The 24,205-nt window shown below is 39.9% G+C and overlaps 2 protein-coding genes across 7 annotated transcripts in view; both read right to left on the bottom strand.

Annotated features, from left to right (window-relative positions):
- The window catches only part of vta1 (vesicle (multivesicular body) trafficking 1), a 60,152-nt gene extending 48,912 nt beyond the window's left edge, over positions 1-11,240 (bottom strand). For all 3 annotated transcript variants that reach the window (XM_071467537.1, XM_071467538.1, XM_071467539.1), the window contains exon 1: positions 11,048-11,240. In XM_071467537.1, the coding sequence (XP_071323638.1) occupies positions 11,048-11,138 (91 nt within the window). In that variant the 5' untranslated portion in view covers positions 11,139-11,240. The remainder of the gene's footprint in view (positions 1-11,047) is intronic.
- A 3,686-nt stretch (positions 11,241-14,926) lies between these two features.
- Positions 14,927-23,005, bottom strand: gje1a (gap junction protein epsilon 1a). 4 transcript variants are annotated; one of them, XM_071467970.1, is made up of 4 exons: positions 22,674-23,005; positions 20,852-21,034; positions 19,451-19,648; positions 14,927-18,426 (listed from the first exon to the last, which is right to left on the bottom strand). In XM_071467970.1, the coding sequence occupies exons 1-4, from the start codon at positions 22,701-22,703 to the stop codon at positions 18,229-18,231; spliced, it is 609 nt and encodes a 202-aa protein (XP_071324071.1). In that variant the 5' UTR covers positions 22,704-23,005; the 3' UTR covers positions 14,927-18,228. The 4 variants fall into 4 exon arrangements, with proteins under 4 accessions (XP_071324071.1, XP_071324073.1, XP_071324072.1 ...); XM_071467972.1 differs by having other exon boundaries at positions 22,678-23,004; XM_071467971.1 differs by lacking the exon at positions 22,674-23,005 and adding an exon at positions 22,511-22,656.
- Between the last annotated feature and the right edge of the window lie 1,200 nt (positions 23,006-24,205).

The following is a 24,205-nucleotide window of genomic DNA, read 5'->3' as shown; positions in this document are numbered from 1 at the left end:
CTCAGTGTTTCCAAAAAGCAGCAGTGTGTCACACATGCAGGCATGTACTCATGTGGAAGCCACCGAGGCAGTTAACCAGTCAGCACAGGGAGACGTACAGCAGGTCCTCGGCTACTGAGGCAGGCAGCAAGCAAGCCAGCCAGTCAGCGAAGTGACAAAGACATTCTTTGTGCCATTACACCCATACAGTGCAACATTCACTTTGGCTGTTCACAGACAATGAACTGCAACACAGGAGGCTTTGACGGCAGAGAGGATGTAAGGCCACAGATACTGAAGAACTGTATCTGCCCCCCAGTGCTTCAGACCCTCTGGTGGCCATTGACGGTACTGAGGCTTCAAATGTGTGTTTGTGCTTACGTTTGATTGAAATTAAGAACCTGGCAGAACCTCCAGTTCTGTGATTCCCTCTAGTCTCTGTCTTTTTTTGTCTGTACGTTTACCACCTCCTCTGAAAGTTTTGAAATCCTGTCTGAGCACACAACAAGCCTGAGAAATATACCAGTCTGGAGGGAAAGGTTTTCAGTCCAACCTGGATCAGGCTTCCTAACATTATTTACTCAGGTACGCTTGTCTGAATGGGTGGTTTTGCTTTATCAAACACCACTCTAATAAAAAAAACACCTCTCACTAAACACTGCCACTGCCGCGCCTATGATACACCTATAAACTAGAGGAATAAGTCATTTTAAAATCACATGCCACTTCTGAGCGTCTCTCCTGATGAATGAGGGCAGATTACCCAACATAATTTGAGGTTAGACACTGCAATTGTTTTCAGTGAGTAATTCTTGTGGTAAGCAGGTTGTGTTTTTACTGCTCCTCTGTTATTTACGTCCCTTACTATGAAGAAAGCAGCAAACAAGTGTTTGTAACTGGTGAAATGGCCATAATAAGCTTTCAGGCTGTTATTTTCAGAGATTACAGGGTCTTTGCTGGTGCTTTCCACTCTCCTGCGCCTCTTTTCTGCCTGTCATGCATATAATTAGAGTAAGAAAATGCTTTTTACTGCCAGTGGTTTCGCTACTTCCTATTCCATTTGACATCTTTCATCACACTAAAACGATAAGCTTCAGATGAAGGACTGCAGCTGCTGCTGCTGCCGGAGCCAATGTGCACAAAGAAAAAAAGTAAAGTGGCTTTGTACTCTGATGTTGGTGAGGAAGGATATAAGTGCATGAACTTCGAACACTGGCGGTTTCACATGCTGCATTTCCTCTCAAAAGTAACATGACATCCCATAAATTTACCCTCCTGTGTTGGACCATGAGGAAAGAACAGCACAGAAAAAACATACATGTAAGAACACTTTTAACAAGATGTTGTCTTTCGGATGATTACGAGCCACATTTGCACTTCTGCACGTAGACCCAACATCCATTCACACATCAGTCACACAAAAACATGTCTCCATCCAGCAGGCTTGAGCAATATCCAAAATGTAATATCACGATACAGTCCAGCGCAAATATCAACCTGCGATTTCGTCTATATTGTTTTTATAATATAATTATATTGTTGAATTTTATGTTTCTGTAGTTTTGTTGTTTTTTTTAGTAAAATATAATAATAATAATTTTTTTTTTTCGATATTATGAAAAATGCGGGGTGAGGGGTAAAATATAATCATATTCTTATATTTTATGTTTCTTTCTTTTTTTAAAAATAATACATGATTTTGTTATTATATTTTATGTTTCAAGTATAAATATCTTCCTCGATATGAAAACTATCAGGATATGACAGAAAATATCACTATATTTGATATCATTGAATATCACTACATACAATAATATCACGGTATTGGTTGTGGGTTGCTTTTTTAATGTTGTATTTTATGTTTCAGGTTTTTTTTAATACTACATAATTAGGTATACATCTTCTTTCGATATAAAATATATCACATAATGGCGGGAAACATATGAAACTATTGCGGGGTTGGGGGTAAGCCGAAGACTCCAGCCTAAGATCTGCCTGATCTTTGTGGCTCTTGATATGAAGACGCAAAAAGCACAACTGCACCCAAAGGGACTTTTGCTTTTATTTTTCAGGACGGGGTTGCCAGTTCAGTGTCCAACCATCAGTCATCACTGGTTGATTTGTAATGACAGTGTTTTCACTGGGTTGTGCACCACATATGTGTGTGAGTATGTTAAACCTGATCAATCCAATTACCCTGCAAGGGAGGGATGTCATGTAATGTACATGTAGAGGCTTTAACAACCATCATCACGAGTGTAGAAATCAGAGACAGCCAATCTTCTTACCAATCATTAATTGTTTACCATAATATTAATTTCTCAGAGTTAAGGTAGTAATGATGTATTAGTGTTGTTTTTGTGCTGCAATGCTGCAACAGTTTTAAGACAGTTTCATGTTTCCAGAACAAGGAGTTAAACCCAAAACTCAGAAAAGATTTAACTTTAAGAAGGGAGTTTTCCTGATGAACAACTAGATTTGTTTAGACTCTTATCTCAGTGTGACAGCTGTGGCGCTGTGAGGAAGTGTTTAGCAGGGAAGAATTAACACCAGTATAAAGAGCGCTGGCAGGATGCCACAGCCTCGACGCAATTTTGACGTCGGTCATGAAGAATCCGTGCCAATCTGAATCCTGGCCAATGCAGACACTCTGTCACATAAATGGCAAGGGCGTTATTATGGAGGATAGCTGCACTGGTGTGTGTGTGTGTGTGTGTGTGTGTGTGTCTCAGTGTGTCACTTTGAGTGTGTGTGAGGGAGGGAAATATGCTCGGAGTGAAAAGAGGTGATGAGAGGACTTATTACAGCACAACATGTCAGTGTTAGCCATCCACATAAAGTATGGAGAGTCGAAGTATGATCAATATAAAACACTGGGGGTAAACACTGGTGACGACCACAGAACTCACCATTATAAAACTACAAAACACTACAGATGTACAAGTACTTGTGATAGTGAAATCTATGTTTAAAACATTTTGGGTTGGACACCATATGTAAAAGTCAGGCACAAAGTAATGCTATTCATTCATTCATTCATTACCCATACACGGAAAGATGCAATAAAACAAGGACAATGGTGCAGATTTCAAGACTGTCCCTCCATTCATGCTGTTGCACCTGGTCACCTGTTTCAGAAAGTTACAGAAATGCATTGTCTTCAGATACAACTAATCTTAAGTCAGGAAGATGTGTGTGATAAGACTCCATTAACATTACAACAACAACTAATTTAAAGTCACTCAATGAGGCAGCAAAGACACTGCAAATGAACGGAAGCATCAGTTGTGTAGACTGTGTAGACAGCCTGTGAGGCTGTGTGGGCTGCATTTGAATTAATCTGAGCAAATCATCTGTCAGTTCTCATTCCAACTTTATCTGAGAGAGTCCTGATGGCTGCTCCAAGTTCAGAGGGAAGAGGAGGGGGGGTTAGTTTTCCTGTTTTCCTTTAGATTCACTGATCAGTGCTCCAAAAGAGAAGGAGAAACACCTGAATATGAGCTTCTCCCCAAACTGTGATTCCTTTCATGATTACACACTGTTTTGTAGAAGACAAGTATTCACACCTGCGGCCCACTGAAAGAGGAAACAGGCCAGCTCTAAAAGTTAAGGTGCAGCATGCAAGTGTGTAAACAAATACATTCAACATACAGTTTAAATAAAGTAAAGAAGATTCTGTCTCTACCGCCCAAAGTCAGAGGTAGGGTACCTGTGTTCAAGCTCAGCAGCTCATTTATAATGTCAATGATCCAATCTGTGTAAAACGGCATTTGTAACGCTGCCAAATGATGTCAGCCAGGGAACTGCTGGTGAATCACGCTGCTTCATTACAGCTAAACAAATCATGGATTTGACTCAACCCATTATTGATCGGCCTGTTGTGGGGTGGAGGTGAGGTAAAATACTATCTGGCATTAGTGGGCTAATTTAGATAGACCTGCTGATGTAGGGCTGAGGCCAAGTGATGGATAACACGCATCAACTGTCAGACAAAAAGTATGGCAGCGCGACAGCTCCGTCTGATTCAGCCCGGGAGATTGAAGGGATGGTTTCTAATGCTGAGAGATTGGCAGAGGTTTTGTGATAAACACGTTGTGAATGCTTAACATAAAGCTCCCATTTTGTATAAAGTGAGATTTCGATGTGTTTTTTGATTATAAAGCAGGTCTAGGTTCTATATTAATACTGTGAAAGTATCAGAGCCTTAGTCCACAGAGAAATGCACACAGCCTGTATTCAGAAACTGAGCCTTAAACCGAGCCACCAGGACTTCTGCAACTTTGTGATGTCACAACAAAGCAGTCGCTGCTCTCAGCCGTAGCCCTGGCCCCGCCCACCTGGACACATCATCCAACCTTGGAGGTTTTGGTCTCTGAGTGTTTCCATGAAAGCTGCAATATTTTGATTTGATTGCTCAGAAAACAGTCAGGCAATCAGAAGAGAGGCTCAGAGCCTCTCTTGTTACTAGATCTCCAGAGAGAAGCCTGAGAGAGGAGATGTAAAACTACACCTAGATGGTTATGGTCAAACCATAAATATATCTTCTTATAGAAATCAACACAGGCAAAATGTCAAATATGGAACTAGAAAACTCCAATTCTCCTCATTTACAAAAAGACTAACCACTGTTTCTGCTATATACACTTTGCTGTAAATTATTACTACTGCTGCAATGTCATGAAGAGGGCTCTTAATTTGAAACGCTGGATACAGGAAGCCGAGGCAAGAGGGAGAGAGAGAAAGAACAGAAAAAGACAGAAGAGAGAAGAGAAAGGTATATTTAACTAGTGACCAAAAAGTTTTGTTTGATTTTCATTGTTACTTATTGACTGGTAATGCAACGTATCCAAACAAAAGTCCCCCCAATACCCCCACCCACACCCTGTCACCCCCCAGACATCTTGGGCTCTCACATAGCTTAGGAGTTAAGACAACAACCATATCATCTTGTCATTGTCTGGAATGAAGCCTCAAAATCCCCCTCAAAAATACCTGATTTAACACAACACTCCGTCAGAGATGACGTGATGTACATCAGCGTCTCTCTAATCTTCTAATTTACAATCTGTTCAATCCAAACTCCTCGAGGTGGTCAGATTTGTAACCATCTGTCGAGCCAATCAGTGATTGACTTGAAATTGTTTTGGGAAAAGCGACAGTTGGAACCAACATGTCTGAGGAAGAGGAGGAAGCACAGTGGAGACAGACCAGTGCTGCAACAACTGCAGGTTTTCATGCTGTGACTCTTTCTTAAATATAAGTTTTATAGTCTATTTCCTCTTCTGTTCTGTTCTGCTGCAGGATTCTTGTCAATACTGTTTCCTTCTACCATTGTGCTCCTTCTCCAAAACAACAGACAAGTGTCAAAACTTCTCCCTGTTAAATGATGTATGAATGTGACAGACTCCTAACTTTCTCTTCAACACATACAACCACACTCAGTTAGTGTTGAGCAAGTTGAGCTTCCTGCCCTCATATCTACATATGGCCTCTCGTTCTCTCTTTCTCTCTGCCTCTCGTTCTCCCTCGCGCGCTCGCGCGCACGCGCAAACGCACACACACGCACACGCACACACACACACACACACACACACACACACACACACACACACACACACACACACACACACACACACACACAGCTAGGCTCAGAGGCCCAGACACATGGTGCTGCTGACCTCCAGTGGTCTGGCTGGTTCACTGTGACACACTGTGTGCTGAAACATCGCACATCCATCCCACACCCAGCAGGTTCCTGCTGCACACTGACTGGACCAGGAGCGCCACAGACAAAAATACTAACACACACACACTGTTCGCAGTTTAGACACAACACGACCACAATGACCAATGACCACAAATTGGCCAATGGAAGACTGGAAGATTTCCTACCATCCATTTGGAGGTCGCGTCCTGTCCAAATAATGACATTAAATGGTTAAAAGGGTCTGATGAATTTTGCAACCAACCAACCACAGTGTCAATGAACGGAGGTCACACGCTTATATGCCTGCCAAGTAGAACTCATTCTTATTTACAGCAACCACCTGAGAATAAACCAGAAACCCCAAAGTTACTAAACCATCCGTCACCGTGTGTTTGCTTTTAACCTTGAGGAAATGATTTGAGGGGAGCCGCTGACTGTTGCTCCATTTAAAAACACAGCTTATAAAGTAAATATGGAAATCCCAGCCTGCCAAGTCCACTGCCTTAAAGCAAGAGCAGCAGGTCTTCATTATGGGCTACATCATTTTATTTATTGGTTTTATATGTTGCTGTCAGTGCTCTGTGTCTTAAGAGTGCAGAGGCTCAGCAATAAAACTGACAATGTACTGATAACTAAATAAACTCCACAGTAAAAACAGCGCAGCTTGTTCAGGTGAAAATTTGTTTCCAAGGAGGTTATGGATGCACATACACCTGTCATGATGGCCCAACTAAAATATGTTAAAGCAAGTTGTTAACACACAGTCAAAATGTTAATTCACAACCGACCACCTTGAGAAAACTTGAAAGCGTATTCCTGACACACAAACATAAACCATCCGAGAAGCAGACTCAATCACCTGATTCACCTCAGATAAATAGGAAAATCAATCTTTTGAAGCATTTTGTTAACTGGCACAGCTTGGATTCATTTAACACAGAAAATGATATTTCAGTGAACTTCTTTCACCACACACACACACACACACACACACACACACACACACACACACACACACACACACACACACACACACACACACCCACACCCACACCCACACCCACCCACCCACCCACACACACACCCACACACCCACACACACACCTCCTGGTCCAATCCATTTCCCAGCGGGCCCTCTCCTTCTCCTTCTCTGTGTCACCCTCACCCTCAGTCATTTGTAGCCAATCAGGGAGCAGTAATGAGCCATAGAGTGTCTTAGATTGGTTGCATTTTCCACAGACAGGCTGAGCGAAGCTTTCCAGCGGCATCAGCAACTCAAAAAAAGGTCTTTGGATAAATGGCAGCAAAATTCGACCTCCATTACATCCCTCTGGGTAAATGTTTTCAGCAAAAGCTTTAAGTCAAGATGAACAAATTGCAGTGAAAAGTGATCAACATGGTGCAACAGTGTGGCCTGGTAGATAACAGAACAAATATCGTTCAACCTGAAACAGTCAAGAACATTAACAAGAACCTAAAGCCATGTTATTCGGAAGCTGATGAGTGTTGTGTACAAGCACATGAAAAAACACTGTTTCATCCACACAAAGCCATTTAAAAAGGAACAGAAGGTCACATGTACACTGGCCTAATTTCAGACCCTTCGCTCTGCTGGCAACAGACTGAACAAAGTTGCCTCCTTTGTGTCTTTGTTTACCATTTACAGGCTATTTATTCCTCCCCTCCATGTCCTTTTTTCTGATTTCAGCAATTATGACTTTAAACAAGCCATAAACCTACTTACCTACATGGTACATGAGGTTTAATTGGTTTAATGAGCGAACTGGTGGGTGGCAGTCACTCTCACTGCAGGGAGCTGCTGAGAACAGCTGAGAATAACGTCCCTGAACTTTCTGCAACAATAACGGTGACGGCAATGGTGAACAGCAACAAAGGCAGTGCAGCCTAGTGGTGAGGTGAATGAGGACACGAGGTATCCTGGCTGACCAATGTAAGGGAACATGCTTGTTTGGTACAAAACCCAGCAATAATTACATTTTTTTATTCAGTGAAAATGAAATGCAAAAATGACCAACTGAAATCTTGACTCATATCACAATATCTGCCAAAGTAATTGCAATATGATTTATTTGCATATTGTTCAATCTTAATCTTATTATTATTGTTATTATAATTATTATAAACATTTATTCCACATTATTAGGGTAGACAGAATACAGGAGGGATAATGGTAAAATACCATGATCTCTGTGGACATCTTCAAGATTGATCACAATATAAAATCATTAGCCCCCTGTTCTAAATTTTATCTAATCAGTTCTTTTTCACTCTCCTCCTCACTACATTTTTGCATGTGGTAACACACGTCTCCTCCTCCATCTACAGCTTTGTTCTGGTCACATGTTATCTTGTGTCCAGTCAGAGGTGACCAGACAGCTGCGGTTGATACACACCACCACACCAAGACTTCCAGGACAACTGAAGGTATAACAAACACTTCCTGAATCAGTATGCTGTGACAAGACACCACTAGTTTTGCACACAATCGCAAACAAAACTACTCAAGTTTTTGGACTTTTTCTCCAGGACAACAGTTGTTGCAGTAACATGAGGATCCTAAAATCCAGAAATGCTTTGTACAGTCAGAACTTACAGCTTTAAAACAATGTAGAATCTGTCAAGGTTGTGTGAGGATTGACACACCCTAAATTAGCACAACCAAAATGTCCCCAGGTGGGACTGTGTATTTTAAAAGGTTATCTATGAGGAATTAGGAATTACGATGTGTAGATAGATATGCGTGACTAATAATGCACTCCCATCCCATCCAACAAAAAGACAACTTGTCGGTGAAAGAGTGAAAATTGTTCATTCTGGGACACACCATCTGATTTCTTGTCTTGCCTGATAAAACTAAAACTCATTTGATAAGATGCAGCAACATTATGGACTCCACATACTTGGTCTCTAAATGCCAAACACTGTGATGAAGTAAAGAATTCTTACTTTTCCAGACAGAAAAAAACTTTCCCTTAACTGACAGCTTTCTTTTTTCTTGCTTTTCCTACGTCTTCATGTGCATCACAGAAGCCCACAGAAGCTCCCCAATGTCACAGCTCAACTAGTTCAGATGGAGACCCCTGCTGTACTGAGGTCAGTGTACTCTATATGATCAATCAAAAGTCAACTCACATAGTTTGCCCTACTTCATGGAAAACTTGGATGTGCTTCAGGCTACTTGCTACACCACAGCTGCTATGCTGATGATACATATACCTGCATATATCATGCTCATAAAAATCTGTTCAAGTTCCACTCAAGAATTGTTATATTATATTATATAGGCAGCATTATAGGCAGAAGCATAAAAAAATAAATGTAAAAAAGAATATACACACACATTCATTTTTTTTTTCTTGTCTTACTGCTGTGGTTTTAGTGTGTGTAGCATGGAGGGGCTAAAACTACATATCACTGCTTGATCCTGCAATTTATAGTCCCAATAAAGCTGAACGAACCAGTTTCAATATAAAACGATAAAAAAGTTTTATTTAAACGTGGTGCAGCGTTTCTCCTCAGGAAATTAATTAGCAGAAAAGATAAGCCAGCTGTCTTGTTTCACGATCAAGTCAATTTGGAGGCGACAGCCTCAACAGCTGTCACAAACGTGAGTATATGGCATTTGTTGTGTGTAAAGGTACGTTTGCTTCTTCCCTTTGAATGTGAATGTTACATTGATTTTAATTGTATTATTTTTTTATGCCAACGGAGTTGGTCTTTATTTCAGGTAAAGTGTCTCAGCTATGTTAGAATAAGAAACCGTATGGAAAGACAGTAATCTAATCTTACATTTATTTCATTTACAGAGGTCTTTTATTTTATAATTTCATGTGTGAAGACAACATTTAAAGTATGACTTGAGTGGTATACTATATTTCCCAAAAGCAACCAGAGAAAAGACTAAAACCAACCTCCAGGTACATCTCCCAATATTTTCTGATTTCCTTTCTCTGTCTGTGTCTCTCAGCTAAAGCCAATTTGTTCCTCCATGTCACACATCTACATAGATTAATTTTTTAAAAGGCTCTGCAATTTCCTAAATGACTTCCTGAATGTGCTGGCACAGCTGGTAACTGTAGTTTTCGTAAATGTTCCTCAATAGCGCAATTGTTGGGGACTATTTTAAGTGACAGATTAATACATTTTTGATGCTCTATTGTGTTTGTCTAGCAGCAGGACTTTGTATTCGTGATTGAGTTAAAATAAGTGGCATTCAAGGTAATAAAATAACACGTCATTAATGGAGCTCTGGGAGATATATCAGGCTTTTGCTACAAGGGCAGTGTTTCTTAGTAGGATCAATTCATATGACATATCATATGATATCATGTAGCATCTAGACCTGTTCTTTAGCACAAGCTGAACATTTATTCCCAGCACTGTGAGATTCTCTTTAATTCATGATTTGGACCTCCATCTCACAAAACCTGTTCTTTAGTATTTGAGGACTGAAACCGTTTTGTTTTAGCAAGAAAGTCATGTCTGGTGTTGACAACAGTGTCACAATATTCATAATGATATCCAACCTGGCTGAACCTGACTGCTCACATAGGACAGGTGAAGTAACAGAAAATAAAATCACTTCTACCAGCAACACAATACAAGCTTTAAATAACTATAAACCCTGTGAAAATACCTGTGTGTTCTACTGAGTCATTAGTCACTGTGTAGCACTGTTGATCCACTGACACAGCATGAACTGATCTTGCGGTGCAGCGGGGTGGAGCTCATTCTTTAGAGCTGAGCCAGTCATGCCTGTCAGTGGAGCCTCATGACTATCTGTTAGCTAACACACAAAGCCGACGAGGAACAAGCTGGACGAGGAATTTACATCAGTCATCTGGTACATTCCGGACCGTCACTATCTGTCTACTGGCTCTGGACCTCTACGACACACAGCCAAGTGTGATCGACTGGCCAACTTCTACACAATGTCGGAAGTAGCAGCTCACTTCTGCTCAAGTTAGCGGGATAAAAGCAGCAGGGCAGGTGCAGCGTCACAAAGCCGGTGACGATTGAGTCCCCACAGATTCGCCATGTCTGCCTCAGTGATTGTAACACAGAGGGGAAACTCCCACAGCTGTCACAACATGAAGTCAGCGTTAGCAGGCTAATGGAGTTCGACCTGTCCCAGCTAACGTTGACAACACAGACTGATTTAAACCCGCAGCTCTGTGGCTTGTCATTGACCTGAAACAGTCGTTGACTGTGAACACTTTACATTTACACTTTAAATAAAAGTTAGAGGCTAAGCTAACACACTGTCAGCTATCGGCTCAGGTAAACAAAGATGGGATGCTAACAATAGCTACGGCTAACACTAGCCAGCCACAAACTTACAGTAGTAAGCCACGACCGGGTCCCGTTTCTCATGCTCCTGTGCGGTCCGGAGGTGGTGCTGGATGGGTTTGAGCTGAGCCGGTAAAGCCATGTCTAATAAAACCCCTCCTGGAGACGAACATACATCAATGGAAGTCAGAACAGACTCCTTGTTGTTGTTAGCTGAAGTGCTTCCCTCACTTCCGCGTTAATATCCAATGGGAGCGGCCGCCTACGCGGGACAGATGACGTCACCAGCTCCGCTCCCGGATCAATGACATTTTTATTTTTGATCAAACTGATAATACCTTAGCTGTTTGGACAGTGTGTGATATTGTATGGTACTATAAAAAAATATTATAATAGATACTATAAAAAATATTTCATATTACTCATAATATCTTATTCTTTAGTCACAAGCAAAACTTTCTAAAAGCTAGAATTTTTTTTTGGTTCCTAAATCATAAATACAGTCTATGAGATTCATTGTAGGTTTGCAACTAGCGACTATTTTCATTATCAGTTATTTAGGTGATTATTTTTAAAACATGATGATGGTTTTGAAATTTCGCTAATGTTAAACTGTACATAAGTAAAGTTAAAGTAGAAAATACTGTTTCATGGGTAAACTGGAAATATCTGAAATTAATGTATATTTTTATTAGTTCATAATTAACCAAAAGATAAATAAAATAACATACATAAAATATAGGACATTCAAAGACATATTCATTATCAAATGAATTATGTTATAATACTGATGATGGAAGAATTGAGAGTGCCTGTTTTGCATAAATTAATATATGTATTGCTAACACAGACAAAAAAAGTAACCCATAAACACATCATGTGAATGCCAGTAAGTAATTTTTATAAAAAAAACAAACTTTGAATCGGTTCTTTAAGTGAAGTTTTGATCAGATATGACCAGACCCATTAAAAAGGTCCACCCTGGATATTTGGTTTGGAGCCAAGCTAAAGCCATTAGCCTCAAAACTGAGTTTGCAGTCAGGGACATGAGCCAAAACATATTCACAATAAACAAAACGAAGTTGTACTGCACAAAGAAAATCAAAACAAGCACCACAAATTGAACAAAACTGGATTTCCAAAAAAAGTGGGTGGGCTTGGAGTGCAGAGTTTGTCTGTTTCAGCTGAGAGAGTTTATGGCTCATGGTAAAACTGAGAACTTTGATCATCTTGTGGTTGAGTGAACCTCTGACCTGAGAGCTTCAACAAAGGCAGGACTATAACAGTTCAATGTTCTCTTAGATTTTCAGAAAGCCTGTGATATTTTGAGTTAGCTAAGACCTGGGTTCTTGGTGTCAGTGGAAAACTTTATTGTATGTTTTTATGTGGTTCGATTAGGCTCATGCTGCCCAGTTCCCAGTGAACCATGCATTGGAAACAAAACTCACATAAGGTTTGGAAAGCAGTTGTGGTTAAGGGTTTGGGTTGAGAGTTTGTGAGAATCCATGGCCTGATGGAGAGACGAAAAACTCCAGTGCAAGCCCACCCACTTCCTTGGCGATTCATGTTTGCACTCATTGGCTCCAACTACACCAGAGTTTGCCCTTCTTTTGTTGATGGAATCAGTAGAGCTGAGCAAGTGTTGGCCGCACCCTACAAGATTTGCAATATACATACAGACAAAAAGGAAGGCTGAATCCAGAAGTTTGGTTTTGAAAGGGGGTGGGTGCTCATTAAGAGCATTGCTGTGGGCACACATTAATACTTGAAGGCAACCTAGATAAGTATCAACATATTCAATCATCTCAGTGAAACTCGTACAGAGTATGACAGCTGGAAAGTCAGAAGACATCTGTTTTATTTTTTTTGTAAATCCCCCGTGGTACACAGGCCCTTGAACCCAGATTTCTGGGCAAGCAAGCTCCTGTGAGTGCTAAAGGTTATCCAAATTCACAATTCATCAAGGCCACAGAAGGCCTTGTGTGGATTTTCTGTGGACCTCCCTTAGATCCAGCTGGGTTGCAGACTTACAATATGGATGTGACAAAGGAAAATAAAGGAATATTAGAAATGTTAATCAATAAAAGAATTACCCATTTTTATTCAACACAATGCACAGATATAGGTCAAATGTACCATGTATACAATTGGAGAATTCACTTTTTTAATTTTTGATGTAAGTTTACTTGATGTAGCAAGGTTTGATATTTCATTCACAAGCAAGAGCTTTCATTAATACAAGAACGTTTATATCAATGGAAACGATATGAAATGATAAGTCTTGTCCCGCAGCTCATTTTATCCCCTCGTGGTCAAGCGTCCTCGCAGACGTGACATGATGATGGTGAAAATGTCACAGTATGTATGAATGAAGGGTGGACATTTGGATTGATCCATAGAGACTATGTCTGGAAGTGAACCTCCTTCCTTTCACCTACATTAACTTTGTGTCCTTTCTCTGCCTTCTATCAAGTTTGTTTTGTATAAAGCACTATATAAATTAATGTAATTTGATTTATGAGACCTGTCAGTTAAAATGGGGTTGGGCTTTGTTTACTGCTGAGCAGCCGTGGACATGGAGTATATGTATCCAGTGACTTTCTGCTACTTTTCTGAAGAAGCAATCTATCTCTCTATCCATTTATCTATTCTTCTAATCCATTTATTTAACCGTCTAATCTGACTGGCTTTTTCATCAATCTTTTGATTGACAGATTTATTGTCTATAAAATGGGTAAAAATGACTATCACAGTTTCCCAGAATGCAGTGTGACATCCTCAGATATCTTGTTTTGCCCCAACAGTCCAGAACCCGATGACAGTCAATTACAATGATTTAAAACAGAGAACTAAATAGCAAATCATCACAGTGGTGAGCTGGATACAGTGAATGTTTGCTTTTTTTAAAAAATAAATTATCAAAATTGATGTTGATTAACTGATCAATTAAATTACCGATAGTTTTGCTATAAACCTAATTGTTAGAAGAAACAGAAGAAAGGTAATATTGTTACCTAAATCAATAGGGTTTACGCTCTGTACACACTGTTCAGCTTGTGATGTTCAGTGGCAGTTCTAGAGTCTGTCGGGGCCCTGGGCAAAAAGTGCCAGTGGGCCCCTCCAATCACGGTTCATCACCTTTATGAAATAAATAATCTGACAGCACCAGAAAAAGTAGCGGAGCCTGGGGACGGTGGCAACACTTTTTGCGTTTCTTTCAGTTACTCTGAGACTTCTTGCTAGCAGATCTAAAAGTAGTCAACACAAAGAATAACTGGTAAATTCATTTCCTATAATGTTTTACCAAAATGGTTCGTCAGTTCTTTCTTGAACTCTTTTTAGAGTAAATATTTCCACATACTGAAATTAAGTCAATAAATCCATCAAAAAAATCAAACAAAGGCAATTGTAGGACAATTTTAATCAATCATCTCAAGACAAAACAAGTAGGAGAATTACTGGTCACCTACAGTAAACAGCAGCACTATGTGGTATGTGTTGGTCATAAAGTGTGCCTCTTTTTCTTTGACATAGCTAGGTTGTGGACATTTGTGAAAGAAAAAATGTGTTTAACTCAAAGACAGACAACATCTGATGAAATATGAAATATGATGTCTTCGCTCCGTTTTCACAACTAACATATAACAATATTAGTAAAAATCAAAGATATAAAAATGAAAGGTTCATTTTCAATGCGGTGTAGCCGTCTTCATGATGCATCATAGCTGATGAATTTCCACAAATGATCTTGATATTTGTGGTCAAAAGAAGCATCAACACATATTAAAGATATGTAGTAGTTCTCAGTGGTGCCCCAAAAATCCCAATATATCTCCCAGCTCATAGTTTATATTTACAACTCAGTACAGTTTACAGTTGCGTTCATCAACAGAACAAGAATTTAATCTTAAATTCTGCATTAGGCCAAAAAACATTCCAATCTTTATTCACCAGAATCTTATCAATGACTCAAACTTGTCAAAATATGGCATCTACTTTCCAAGTCACTATATATATTCAATCATTCTAAGACAGTTAGCCACAGTTTCAAGTACAGATTCGAACAAGCTCTTAACCAAGATTAGCCCGTTGGTGTCAGCCCATGGAATAACTTTCATTAAAAAACAAAACCCTTGCAAACCTGAGCAAAAATATTGCTTTCTGAGGGTGTAATTGTGTATTTTAAATGGTTAACCCAAGACCTATTTAGTCAAGATTAGAAATATTAATGGCCTGGTCACACCAGAAAGGATGGATGTATTAATGGAGCTAGATACGCTGCTGTCATTCAGTCTTACCGCCAACTTCCCCTAGTGGTCACTCATGATATTGCAATATCAAAATCCCTTACTCCCCAACAAGTATTTATCCCATAGACCAGCATTATAAAAGAGATGTTTGTAAAACTGTTGACAAGACACCTCCAGCTGAAAACAAGGTTAGTGCTTTTTAGATGTTTTTAAGCCATGGAGGTTTTCAGGGATTATACTGACACTTCCAAACATCCAGTGAGTTTGTGTTTTCAACATTGTTCCCATGATGAATCTTATGAGCTGGATACGTGATGATTCTGAATCTGGGCCATGTTTTCCACCAAATGGCCCCAGATTTGATCAAATTCTCTAACATGCCATATTCTCTTACTTCAGCTGAACAGCACAGATGTGGAATTCTACATTTTATTTTAATTAATAACAAGGCCTAAGTCTTGATGACAGAATTTTTAGAGGCAAAATTTAAAACCATCCTCCACTCACAATAAACCAGAATGCAGACGAACCCAAACCACAGGAGTCACATACCTGTTTCAGATACTCTTAAACCCTGTCAGGCAAACCAGCCCTTTGGTCCTGTAGGTTGGGAACATTTGGAGTGGTCCCCCAGGGCCAGGAAAGCTTACTTAAAGGGTTTAAAAGGATCTGAAATGAGGGTTTGATCCACTTTTGTCTGGTAATGCAATTTTGTACCTGAGATGATAAACAGATTGCTGAAAACTTCATAACAAAAGTTGGATGGATGTCTGATTAAAAAAAAAACCAAAACATTACAAAACATGAGAGGTAATCATTTTCAAAATACATTGACAGTGACACCAGAACAAAATTACAGCAAGTATTTTGTGTAATACCACAAGCTAGGAAAAGGTGATATAAAGAGGTGGGGGGGGGGGGGGGGGGGGGGGGTAGAGGACACCCTTGATGAGTTTCACAGTAGAGGAGAGATGGTTGAGAATCAGACATGGACGCGGACTGAATGAGCACTTAGTTTTGCTTTTCAGCTATAAAAATAATAGTTATATTACTCATATATTTTATATACAAATATAAATATTTATATATCTATATAAATAATATATATGTATACATGTGTATGTGTATATATCTATATCTATATAGATACAGATATATATGACACCAATAGGGCCTTGAAACTCTAAAAACGTCTTCAAATTTCTATGCTGATTTTGTCCATGTCTGTTGAGAACTACACTACACAGTGATATTTATGACACCAGCTGAGACCTCATCTGTCTCACCTTGGATGTTGGGACACATTAGGTGGTTCAATACCCATTTTGTGAAACAGTGACATCGCCCAGAACCTCTCCCAACAAGTCATCACTGGATATCAACCAATTTGTCGAAGTCTTTCTCCTTGTTCGCAATTGATATTTTTTCAGATACTCAAAAAACGTATATATTTTCATATTTCCATTCCAACACATTTGTAACCCAAATTTAAATATTTTTTTCCAAGTTTCAAAATCAAAGCAAGGAAGTCTTTTTTTCCTTGCTTTTCTTTGTATGATTACACCAAACCCATTTTTATAATAATTCAGTATCCTTGGTGGAGATTTTTACCCTCTAAGAGTAAACCACTACATTTCAACCATTTTCAGTGATGGCATTTTTGTCAAGAAACATTGTTGTCCAAAGATATCTTTACATTTCATAGAAGTAAACTGAGCCATTGGTTTAATTCTTTCTGGTACATGAGATGGGAGGCCTGTTCAAGACAGCCTTTCTCGATTCTATGGGTCAAGTTGAAGGCTGTTACAAGACCCACCAAGCTGAGACAGATATCTGAAAAGGCAGACAACTCCATCAATGGACCACAACAAAGTTGTGGCACTCATGCCAATGGAAGTAAAGGTCAGAATGGGCTGGAAGCAATAACAGACACATATTGGAAGCGATAACTGTCACACATGGAAGTGTCAGGAGCAATGGCACCTGCAATTCACTCGCCCATGGGTAAGGTTACCAAGTCACAGATTGACACAAGTGATCATCCATGGCCAGCTCTATAGTCTGCCTGTCATGTTTGATCAGCACCTGGAAGACAAGCTAATTATAGTGTTTGTCTTCACTTTTATACAGAATTATGTGACTAGTTATATTAATTGCATTGTTGGGTGTTATCACATTACATGAAGACTTGATGCATTTTCATCAGAGCTTTCTGCAACTCTGGACATCTCCTGAAATAGAGCTGTGTAGGTCCAATGTTGGTGCTCCATAAGCACACAAAGTCAAGAGGAGATGCATCAAATTGGTTTGATGAACTCTGATGAATTTAGTGCACAGGATGTCCTTATGCAAATAGAAAAAAATGTGTGCAGCTAATGCTTCCAGGGTGTTACTTCCACAAGAGTATCACATACAGGTACAACTGAGTACAACTCCAAGAACAGGGTTTTAGGGACCCTCAAGCTGTTATGGGCCACCAGGTTCGAGATAATTGGGCTTTCCTTGTGCTCTAATTTGACCATGATCACAGTTTTTAGTAGCACCATGAGGCTGACGCCCCTCTTTCAGTCATCTTGTGGAAATAAAGAAAACCAGAAATCCTTCTATCCCATCCCCAACGGTTCAGAGTCAGAGGTGCATATTCTCTGGCCATCACGTCCATACAAGACCCTTGGACACAGCCAGTACAGACCCACTGATATCTGAAATACAACTAGAGGTGATCACTCTATAGTTAAGGGCAAAAAACACCTAGAAAATATTTCAGACTTGCCAGCTCCGACATTATCGCACATTCTCAAATTTCTTCGTGCAACTCACTCACGATGGACCACAGGTGAGGTTTCGCTCTTAAGTTAGCTTCCTGTTTTGTAAAAGTCCAACAGTAGCTAACAAAGAGCTTGATAAAAACTGGCAGAAATAGTGTCATATATTTTCACCCTTAGTCATTTTTGTGTGCATGTTTTTGCTTGTATGTATGTGTCATTGGTTGTTGAGATAACCAAGCCGCCGGCAGAGTATCTCAAATATCTCAGCAATACAGAGAATTATGGTGATCACAGTGAAAGTGTACATGGCACTGAGGAAGATGGTTTTTTCAAAGTGTTCGGGCACCATGCACTTAGTCACGTTAAAGGCCTTTTCCAAAGCACTGGCATCACACATGTACAGTGGGTGGACCTGGGGGAAAAAAGAGAAACACGGGGCGGTAATACTTTCATGACTGTCTGAAGATCCAGGCAGTGATTGTAAAATCATTATATTTATCCCTGATTTATAAAGATGACCCATTGTGATACCCTAGGTGGGTCCTACAAAGTACTAGCTGGCCGTACCTATCTGATACACCCAACAAGGTGTACCTAGCATTTACTGGGAAGAATGAATTAAGGTTGAATTAAAAACTGAAATGACAAAGTTACTCAGGATTCTTGATACATTCTGGTATTAGTGTTATACAGTTTGACTTTTTCATCAGTACAATAATGCTGAAACCTCATCTAACTGTCAAGTTCTAGGAGTTATCTGAAAATGCTAAGCTTTTGTGATCAGGGACACATTCAGGCCCAGTAGCACTCCTCAATCTTCATTTACCCCCTTTTACACTTCTTGATTATTGCAGATAGGAGCTGAATGGTCTTTTACTGCTGGACTGGATGTTTATTGTACCATTTCTGGAATGTTGGATTGGGTCTATGTCCTACTCAATTCTGTCTCTTGACTCTTAGCATGGTATCTCAGACTTTTACAAATGGATCTGCAGACATCTTTGTGAAAAGGCTGCACATTGGTCAAGGTAAATCTCAATCCTTCTAACTGGGCTATCTCAACAACTGCATGGATTGGGATTTCTTGAAAGGGTGGGTTCCTTAATGAAGTTCATATTTTGAAAAATGAGAGATGCAAGTTGATGTGATTTATTTTTTAGAGTTGTTTTAGGCATGACCAGTTGGAAAGGGAACCCTTGGCAGCCTGGGACATCCTGGAGGATGACATCCCCTGACTGGCATGGGGGAGCCTGTGTACCGCCAAGGACAACGTTAGGGAATTTGTTGGTGAAAAGGATGTAAGGGACAGCCCACTCTGCATGTCCTTTTGCCCCAATGACCCCATCATGATAAGAAACTTGAAAATGGATGGCTGGATACGTGACTATGACCGGGACTAGTACTCATAAAGTTAAAAAATAATTACAATGACAGACCTGAAAGCCAAAGAGGTGGCTTTGTAGCCAGAAGGCGATGACTTCCAGAATGATGCGTAGGAGAACAGAAATTATATAGAAGACGGTGTAGATGGGTCGTTCAAGGATTTCCTCCTGGTCAATGTTCTTACAGGCTGCGTAGAGGTGGAACACTGCCCCAGGAACTAGTACTGTTACCAGCTGTAATGCCCAGAAAACCTGGAGAGTACAGACATAAGGGAGAAGTGAGCAAAGCCTATGGAAGGAGACAATAGGGTACAGAATGGAGGAATCATGAAATAGATGATGGGACAAAGCAAGAAAGAAGAAATCATTAAGAGGAGTGAGCGAGTGAAGTAAAATGTTAGAAGAATGAAAGGAAGGAAAAGGCATTGAACTGGGAGAGATGGCACAAGAATTAAAAGGGAAAAGAATGTTTGTGCATTTATTTTTCATCACTTGACACATCGGTTTAAATTGGCCATCCAGATGGAGCAGGTATATAACATATGGTATTTATGTCTTTGGGGCTGGAAGGAACCCAGCTGAGTTCAATGATTGCTGCAATGTTTAATTGCTCCCAAATCACAGCCATTTAGTTTGTGTTAGCATCTAAGTCACTGCACATAACAGTGGCTAAAGATAGCTTGCTTGTCTTATTTTTGTATAGTTCAGCTTATATCTTACCTTAGTTAGAGACAAAAAAGAGAAAGAAAAAGGAATGTAATGGTTATACTGGTAGGCTTCACTCCTGTGTAATTTAGTTCTACCTTTTAGTTTAGCTTAGTTAAATTTTAGCTAGCTCCTGGGTAAACTACAGTTTTATGGATCACATTTTTAAACAATGGTTTAGATTAACTTATTTTACTTAACCATAATTGTGGTTAGTTGATATTATCAGTCTAAAGTAGGTATGAAATTATGTTTAGCTGCTGTAATCTTGTCACAATAAAGCCAGATTAGTTTAGTTCCACCTGCAGTAGTCGATGGTAGGGTCAGAGCTGATCATAAAGCCAGGCAGATACTAGATCGTTGAGACTAAAACAATATTAATACAATGTCAATACAATTTCTGATTCTTTTTGGTGTCATAAATGATGAATATTTGTGTGAAGGATGTATATGATAGTTTTTAAGAATTTTATGGGGGACATTTTACAGATGTAAAATTGTTTGAATTCTGTATTAAGTCATTGTTCTAACATGAACACCTTTGTCAGTTCTGCATTAGTCACAGATATGTCTGCAATTAGTTAATATTGACCGATACTACCTCGAAAAGATAGTTCATCTTAGCTTAGCTTAGTTCTGTGTGATTACTACGCTATTGTGGATTCACCTTGCAGTTTAGTTTAGTTTAGTTTAGTTTAGTTTAGTTTAGTTTAGTTTAGTTTAGTTTAGTTTAGTTTAGTTTAGTCCTACCTGAGGTGTTATGGGTCTGAACTGGTTGTAGCAGTACAGGTTGAGCTCTCGGCGATCAGGGTCGCAGCTGAAGTGCAGCGCTTCATTCCCGTAGACGGCAAAGCCAAGAACGCCCAGGAAGAACATCCGCACCGAGCCGAAGAACAAGGTGTGGAACTGGCCTATCACCGTAGGAGGCCTGAGCTGGAACACACACCCACACACACACACAAATGCAGATAGACACATGTAAGCAAGCATGAACACACAGGCACAATTACACAATGTAACACAAATGTGCACATTAAAACGTACACGCACAAGCAAAACGGCAGACTCTCATTATGTGCACAAAAAGACACACACAGACACACACATAATGCATGCAAACAAGCATTCACATTTCCATTGCACAGACATGCGGCACACAAATGTGCATAGGACACACAGGGGCATGCACACACACATCCACACACACAGTCAGAGACAAAGAGAAAATAGCTTCTGTCAGCCAGATAAATGCAGCTGCAACAGTGGCTCACTGAGGCCCTGAACTCTGAAGGCTAAAACAAAACCCATTCAGAGGAAACATTTCCCATCTCCTCTCTCTACCTGCTCTGTCCTGACACTAACACTGAGTCATGTTTACCAGAAAAAGGCCTAAGTGACACTCTCACAAAGCAAAGAACCTTCTTGCCTTACAAATATGCCACTCAGCTACATGAAGACAGAGGTAAAGGTAGATGGATTAAAAAAGCTAAGAATGAAAACAGATCAATGTCTTTTCATCTTAGGCCTCAGGAGGGATAATTGTTCTGCATTGCTCCTCTGTAACTGTCACATCCTGAAAGGCTAGAAAGTGTCAGTGAGATAGGCCTGGATGGAAGCAACAACAAAATCCCCACAGTCGGCCATTGTTATCTACTTACGCATCCTTCATAGAAGTTTTTGATGTAGTTTAAAGACATGGTTTGCTTGTCGATCTCCCCAGTTTAATTCCAGGGCTGCTCTGGGCCCTCATGGCCCGGTTTGCCGCTGGCACCAGTTAAAGGCCACCAACAGTCGGGCTCCAAAATCTCCAACTGAACCCTCTCCCTCTCTCTCTCTCTGTCCTGAAAGCCCGTGTCAATGCATATTTTTTTTGCCTTTTATCCCTCCATCAATTGACTCACTCAATAGAAAAAGGACAACAGAGACTGAGGGGCAAACAATGGCCTGGGAGGGCATGTGGTCCCTGCATTATAATCCCTGTAGAACTATGTCAGCGAAAAAACAACCTCCTGTTGCACACAATGCAGAGGGAGAGATGGCAAACATGCAACAAAAATACAATGCACCTAGTTAGGTAAAGGACCATGGGAGCTCAACTGAACTTAATGGATTTTTCTTCCATTTTTTAAAGTTACCTTTCAGATTTTAAGCTTTATTTATAACAAATGTCTGTTGAGTTGATTCTGAGTTAGAACTGAACTATTGCGATGTATAGCTCCACTTTAAATATGAGAAATAAATCTGTTATGGACATTTTAACACTTTTCCACACAAAGCTTACTGTTTGGTTTGAATGGAGTCTGTTTTTCTTTCTTTCTTTTTTTTGTTTTTCTTTTACATTTCTTTGACACATGACTAAATGTCGACCAGAAAAATAAAAAGTCAAAAACAAGAGTGATGACAACACACCCTGCACTGCAAATACTTCTGGAAGAGCATTCACGGAGCTGCTGTTGTCCCCAATACAGTCCACGAGCGACCAGCCACCAACACAGAAAGAAACCCACGATCAAAGTTCAAATCCCAAAAGCCAAAACTGGACAAAGTCAAATAAAAATGGAAGTCCACACACCAACCGTAATCCTGGCGGCGTGTTGTTCATTCCCCCCTCTTTTTTCCACTCAGGGATCCTAAACTCATGCCAGTTGCGGGACCTTGCGGGACAGAGAGCAGTGTCAAGTCAGAAGGAATTAACTCGCCGCACTTCCGGTCACATCATTCAAAATAAACACAGGCGCCTGAGAAAGAACGGCCTTAAAATGGAGAGGCTAATAGACTGGGCCTATACAAAAACTGAACACCAGGAATACAAGGGTCATTGTAGCTGTTAAATAATGATCCACTGGGAAAGAAAAATGACCAAGCTTTTAACATCACTGTTCAATATTAAAGTATGATGTAGGCTATAAGTAGAATGGCTACAGTGGGCCATATGTGTTACAAGGATCTAAGGTTTGCAAAATCACAGAAGCTATTTCTAATGAAATATAACATTATATTGAGCAGCAAATAGAAAACAACCTGAAAAAACTGAAGCAATAAACACATCAGGAAGTGTGTGAATTCATAATTTAAGACCAAAGTAATAATAAGTAATAAAAATCCTCAAAACGCTGGTTGCAGATTTTGATCATGTGTATACAACAAATAAAACATGAACAGTGTCATTACAGACCACAGTTTTGATGACCACATCTCTGACCGTGTGTCAACTTGAAGATGATGAAGATTTAAACTATTAAACCATTTAAACTATTAAAATGTCCTTGGACAAGGATTGTTTCCATACAGAAAACAACCGAGTGTTAAGTATTATCTTGGTGAGGAGGGGTGGCGAATTTCATACTTTTATTTTGAAGGTCCAATCGGGGAGCATCCGGTGTCAAGCGTCCTAACTATGTCAAGCTTGATACAACTTTGACAGCAAAGCGCTGGCTCGTAACGGAGCCAGAGAACCGAGCGGAGCGTGAAAAGCGCCTTGGCTCAGACTCAGTTCACTTTCGGCTCTGACAGTTTCTGTGTCCGGGGGCCCATAGGCTCCTGACTGATGTGATGACGTCACAGGCACAACATGACTGACAGGGCTGATCTGAGGTCAGCTGTTAGGCCTAAACTTCACAAAACAAACAAAACATCACAGAAAAACAGCAAGGACCAAAAGACCAGAGGGCCCAGGCTCTGTGGTTCATTTAGCCGACTGATTAATAAAAATACATAAAGCAGTATCAGCTATAAGATAAGAGAAGATAAGATAGACACTTTCCTTTTATGGAGCTAATGTTTGGAGTATTGTTTGTCCTATTACATATCATCATCATATGCACCTACACTCAGTGTCTACCCATCATTGAGTTTGTTAGGGAATTACATCCACGTTCAACCATCCAAACTAAAGCACACATAATAATGTACAGGGTTCGACAAAATGAACAGAAAATGCAAAATGGGAACAAACACAATCACAGTAATCATTATTATTTAAAGTTACTTTTTTAAAAATTCTTTTTTTAAGGGTGTTTTCTCACCTTTTTATTCCGGTTAAATTGAACCCTGGTTTGTTTTCCCCCTTGGCTCATTCTTTTGGGCAAGTGTGAAAACAGTAAT

The sequence above is a fragment of the Trachinotus anak genome, unplaced genomic scaffold (assembly GCF_046630095.1).
Source record: "Trachinotus anak isolate AG129_WGS33_773 ecotype Australia unplaced genomic scaffold, CSIRO_AGI_Tana_v1 ptg000031l, whole genome shotgun sequence".
In the NCBI taxonomy this organism is placed as follows: Eukaryota; Metazoa; Chordata; class Actinopteri; order Carangiformes; family Carangidae; genus Trachinotus; species Trachinotus anak.
This window is presented reverse-complemented; position numbering and strand designations above follow the sequence as displayed.

Bases quoted from the DNA above. Each gene is read 5' to 3' on its own strand.
- gje1a (XM_071467969.1), bottom strand. From the start codon at position 21,798: ATGTCTTTAAACTACATCAAAAACTTCTATGAAGGATGC. The intron at 19,649-20,851 runs GTAGGACTAAAC...TGTACTCTCCAG, and splicing joins TCAGACCCATAACACCTCAG to GTTTTCTGGGCATTACAGCT. The intron at 18,427-19,450 runs GTCTGTCATTGT...TTTTTCCCCCAG, and splicing joins GCCACCTCTTTGGCTTTCAG to GTCCACCCACTGTACATGTG.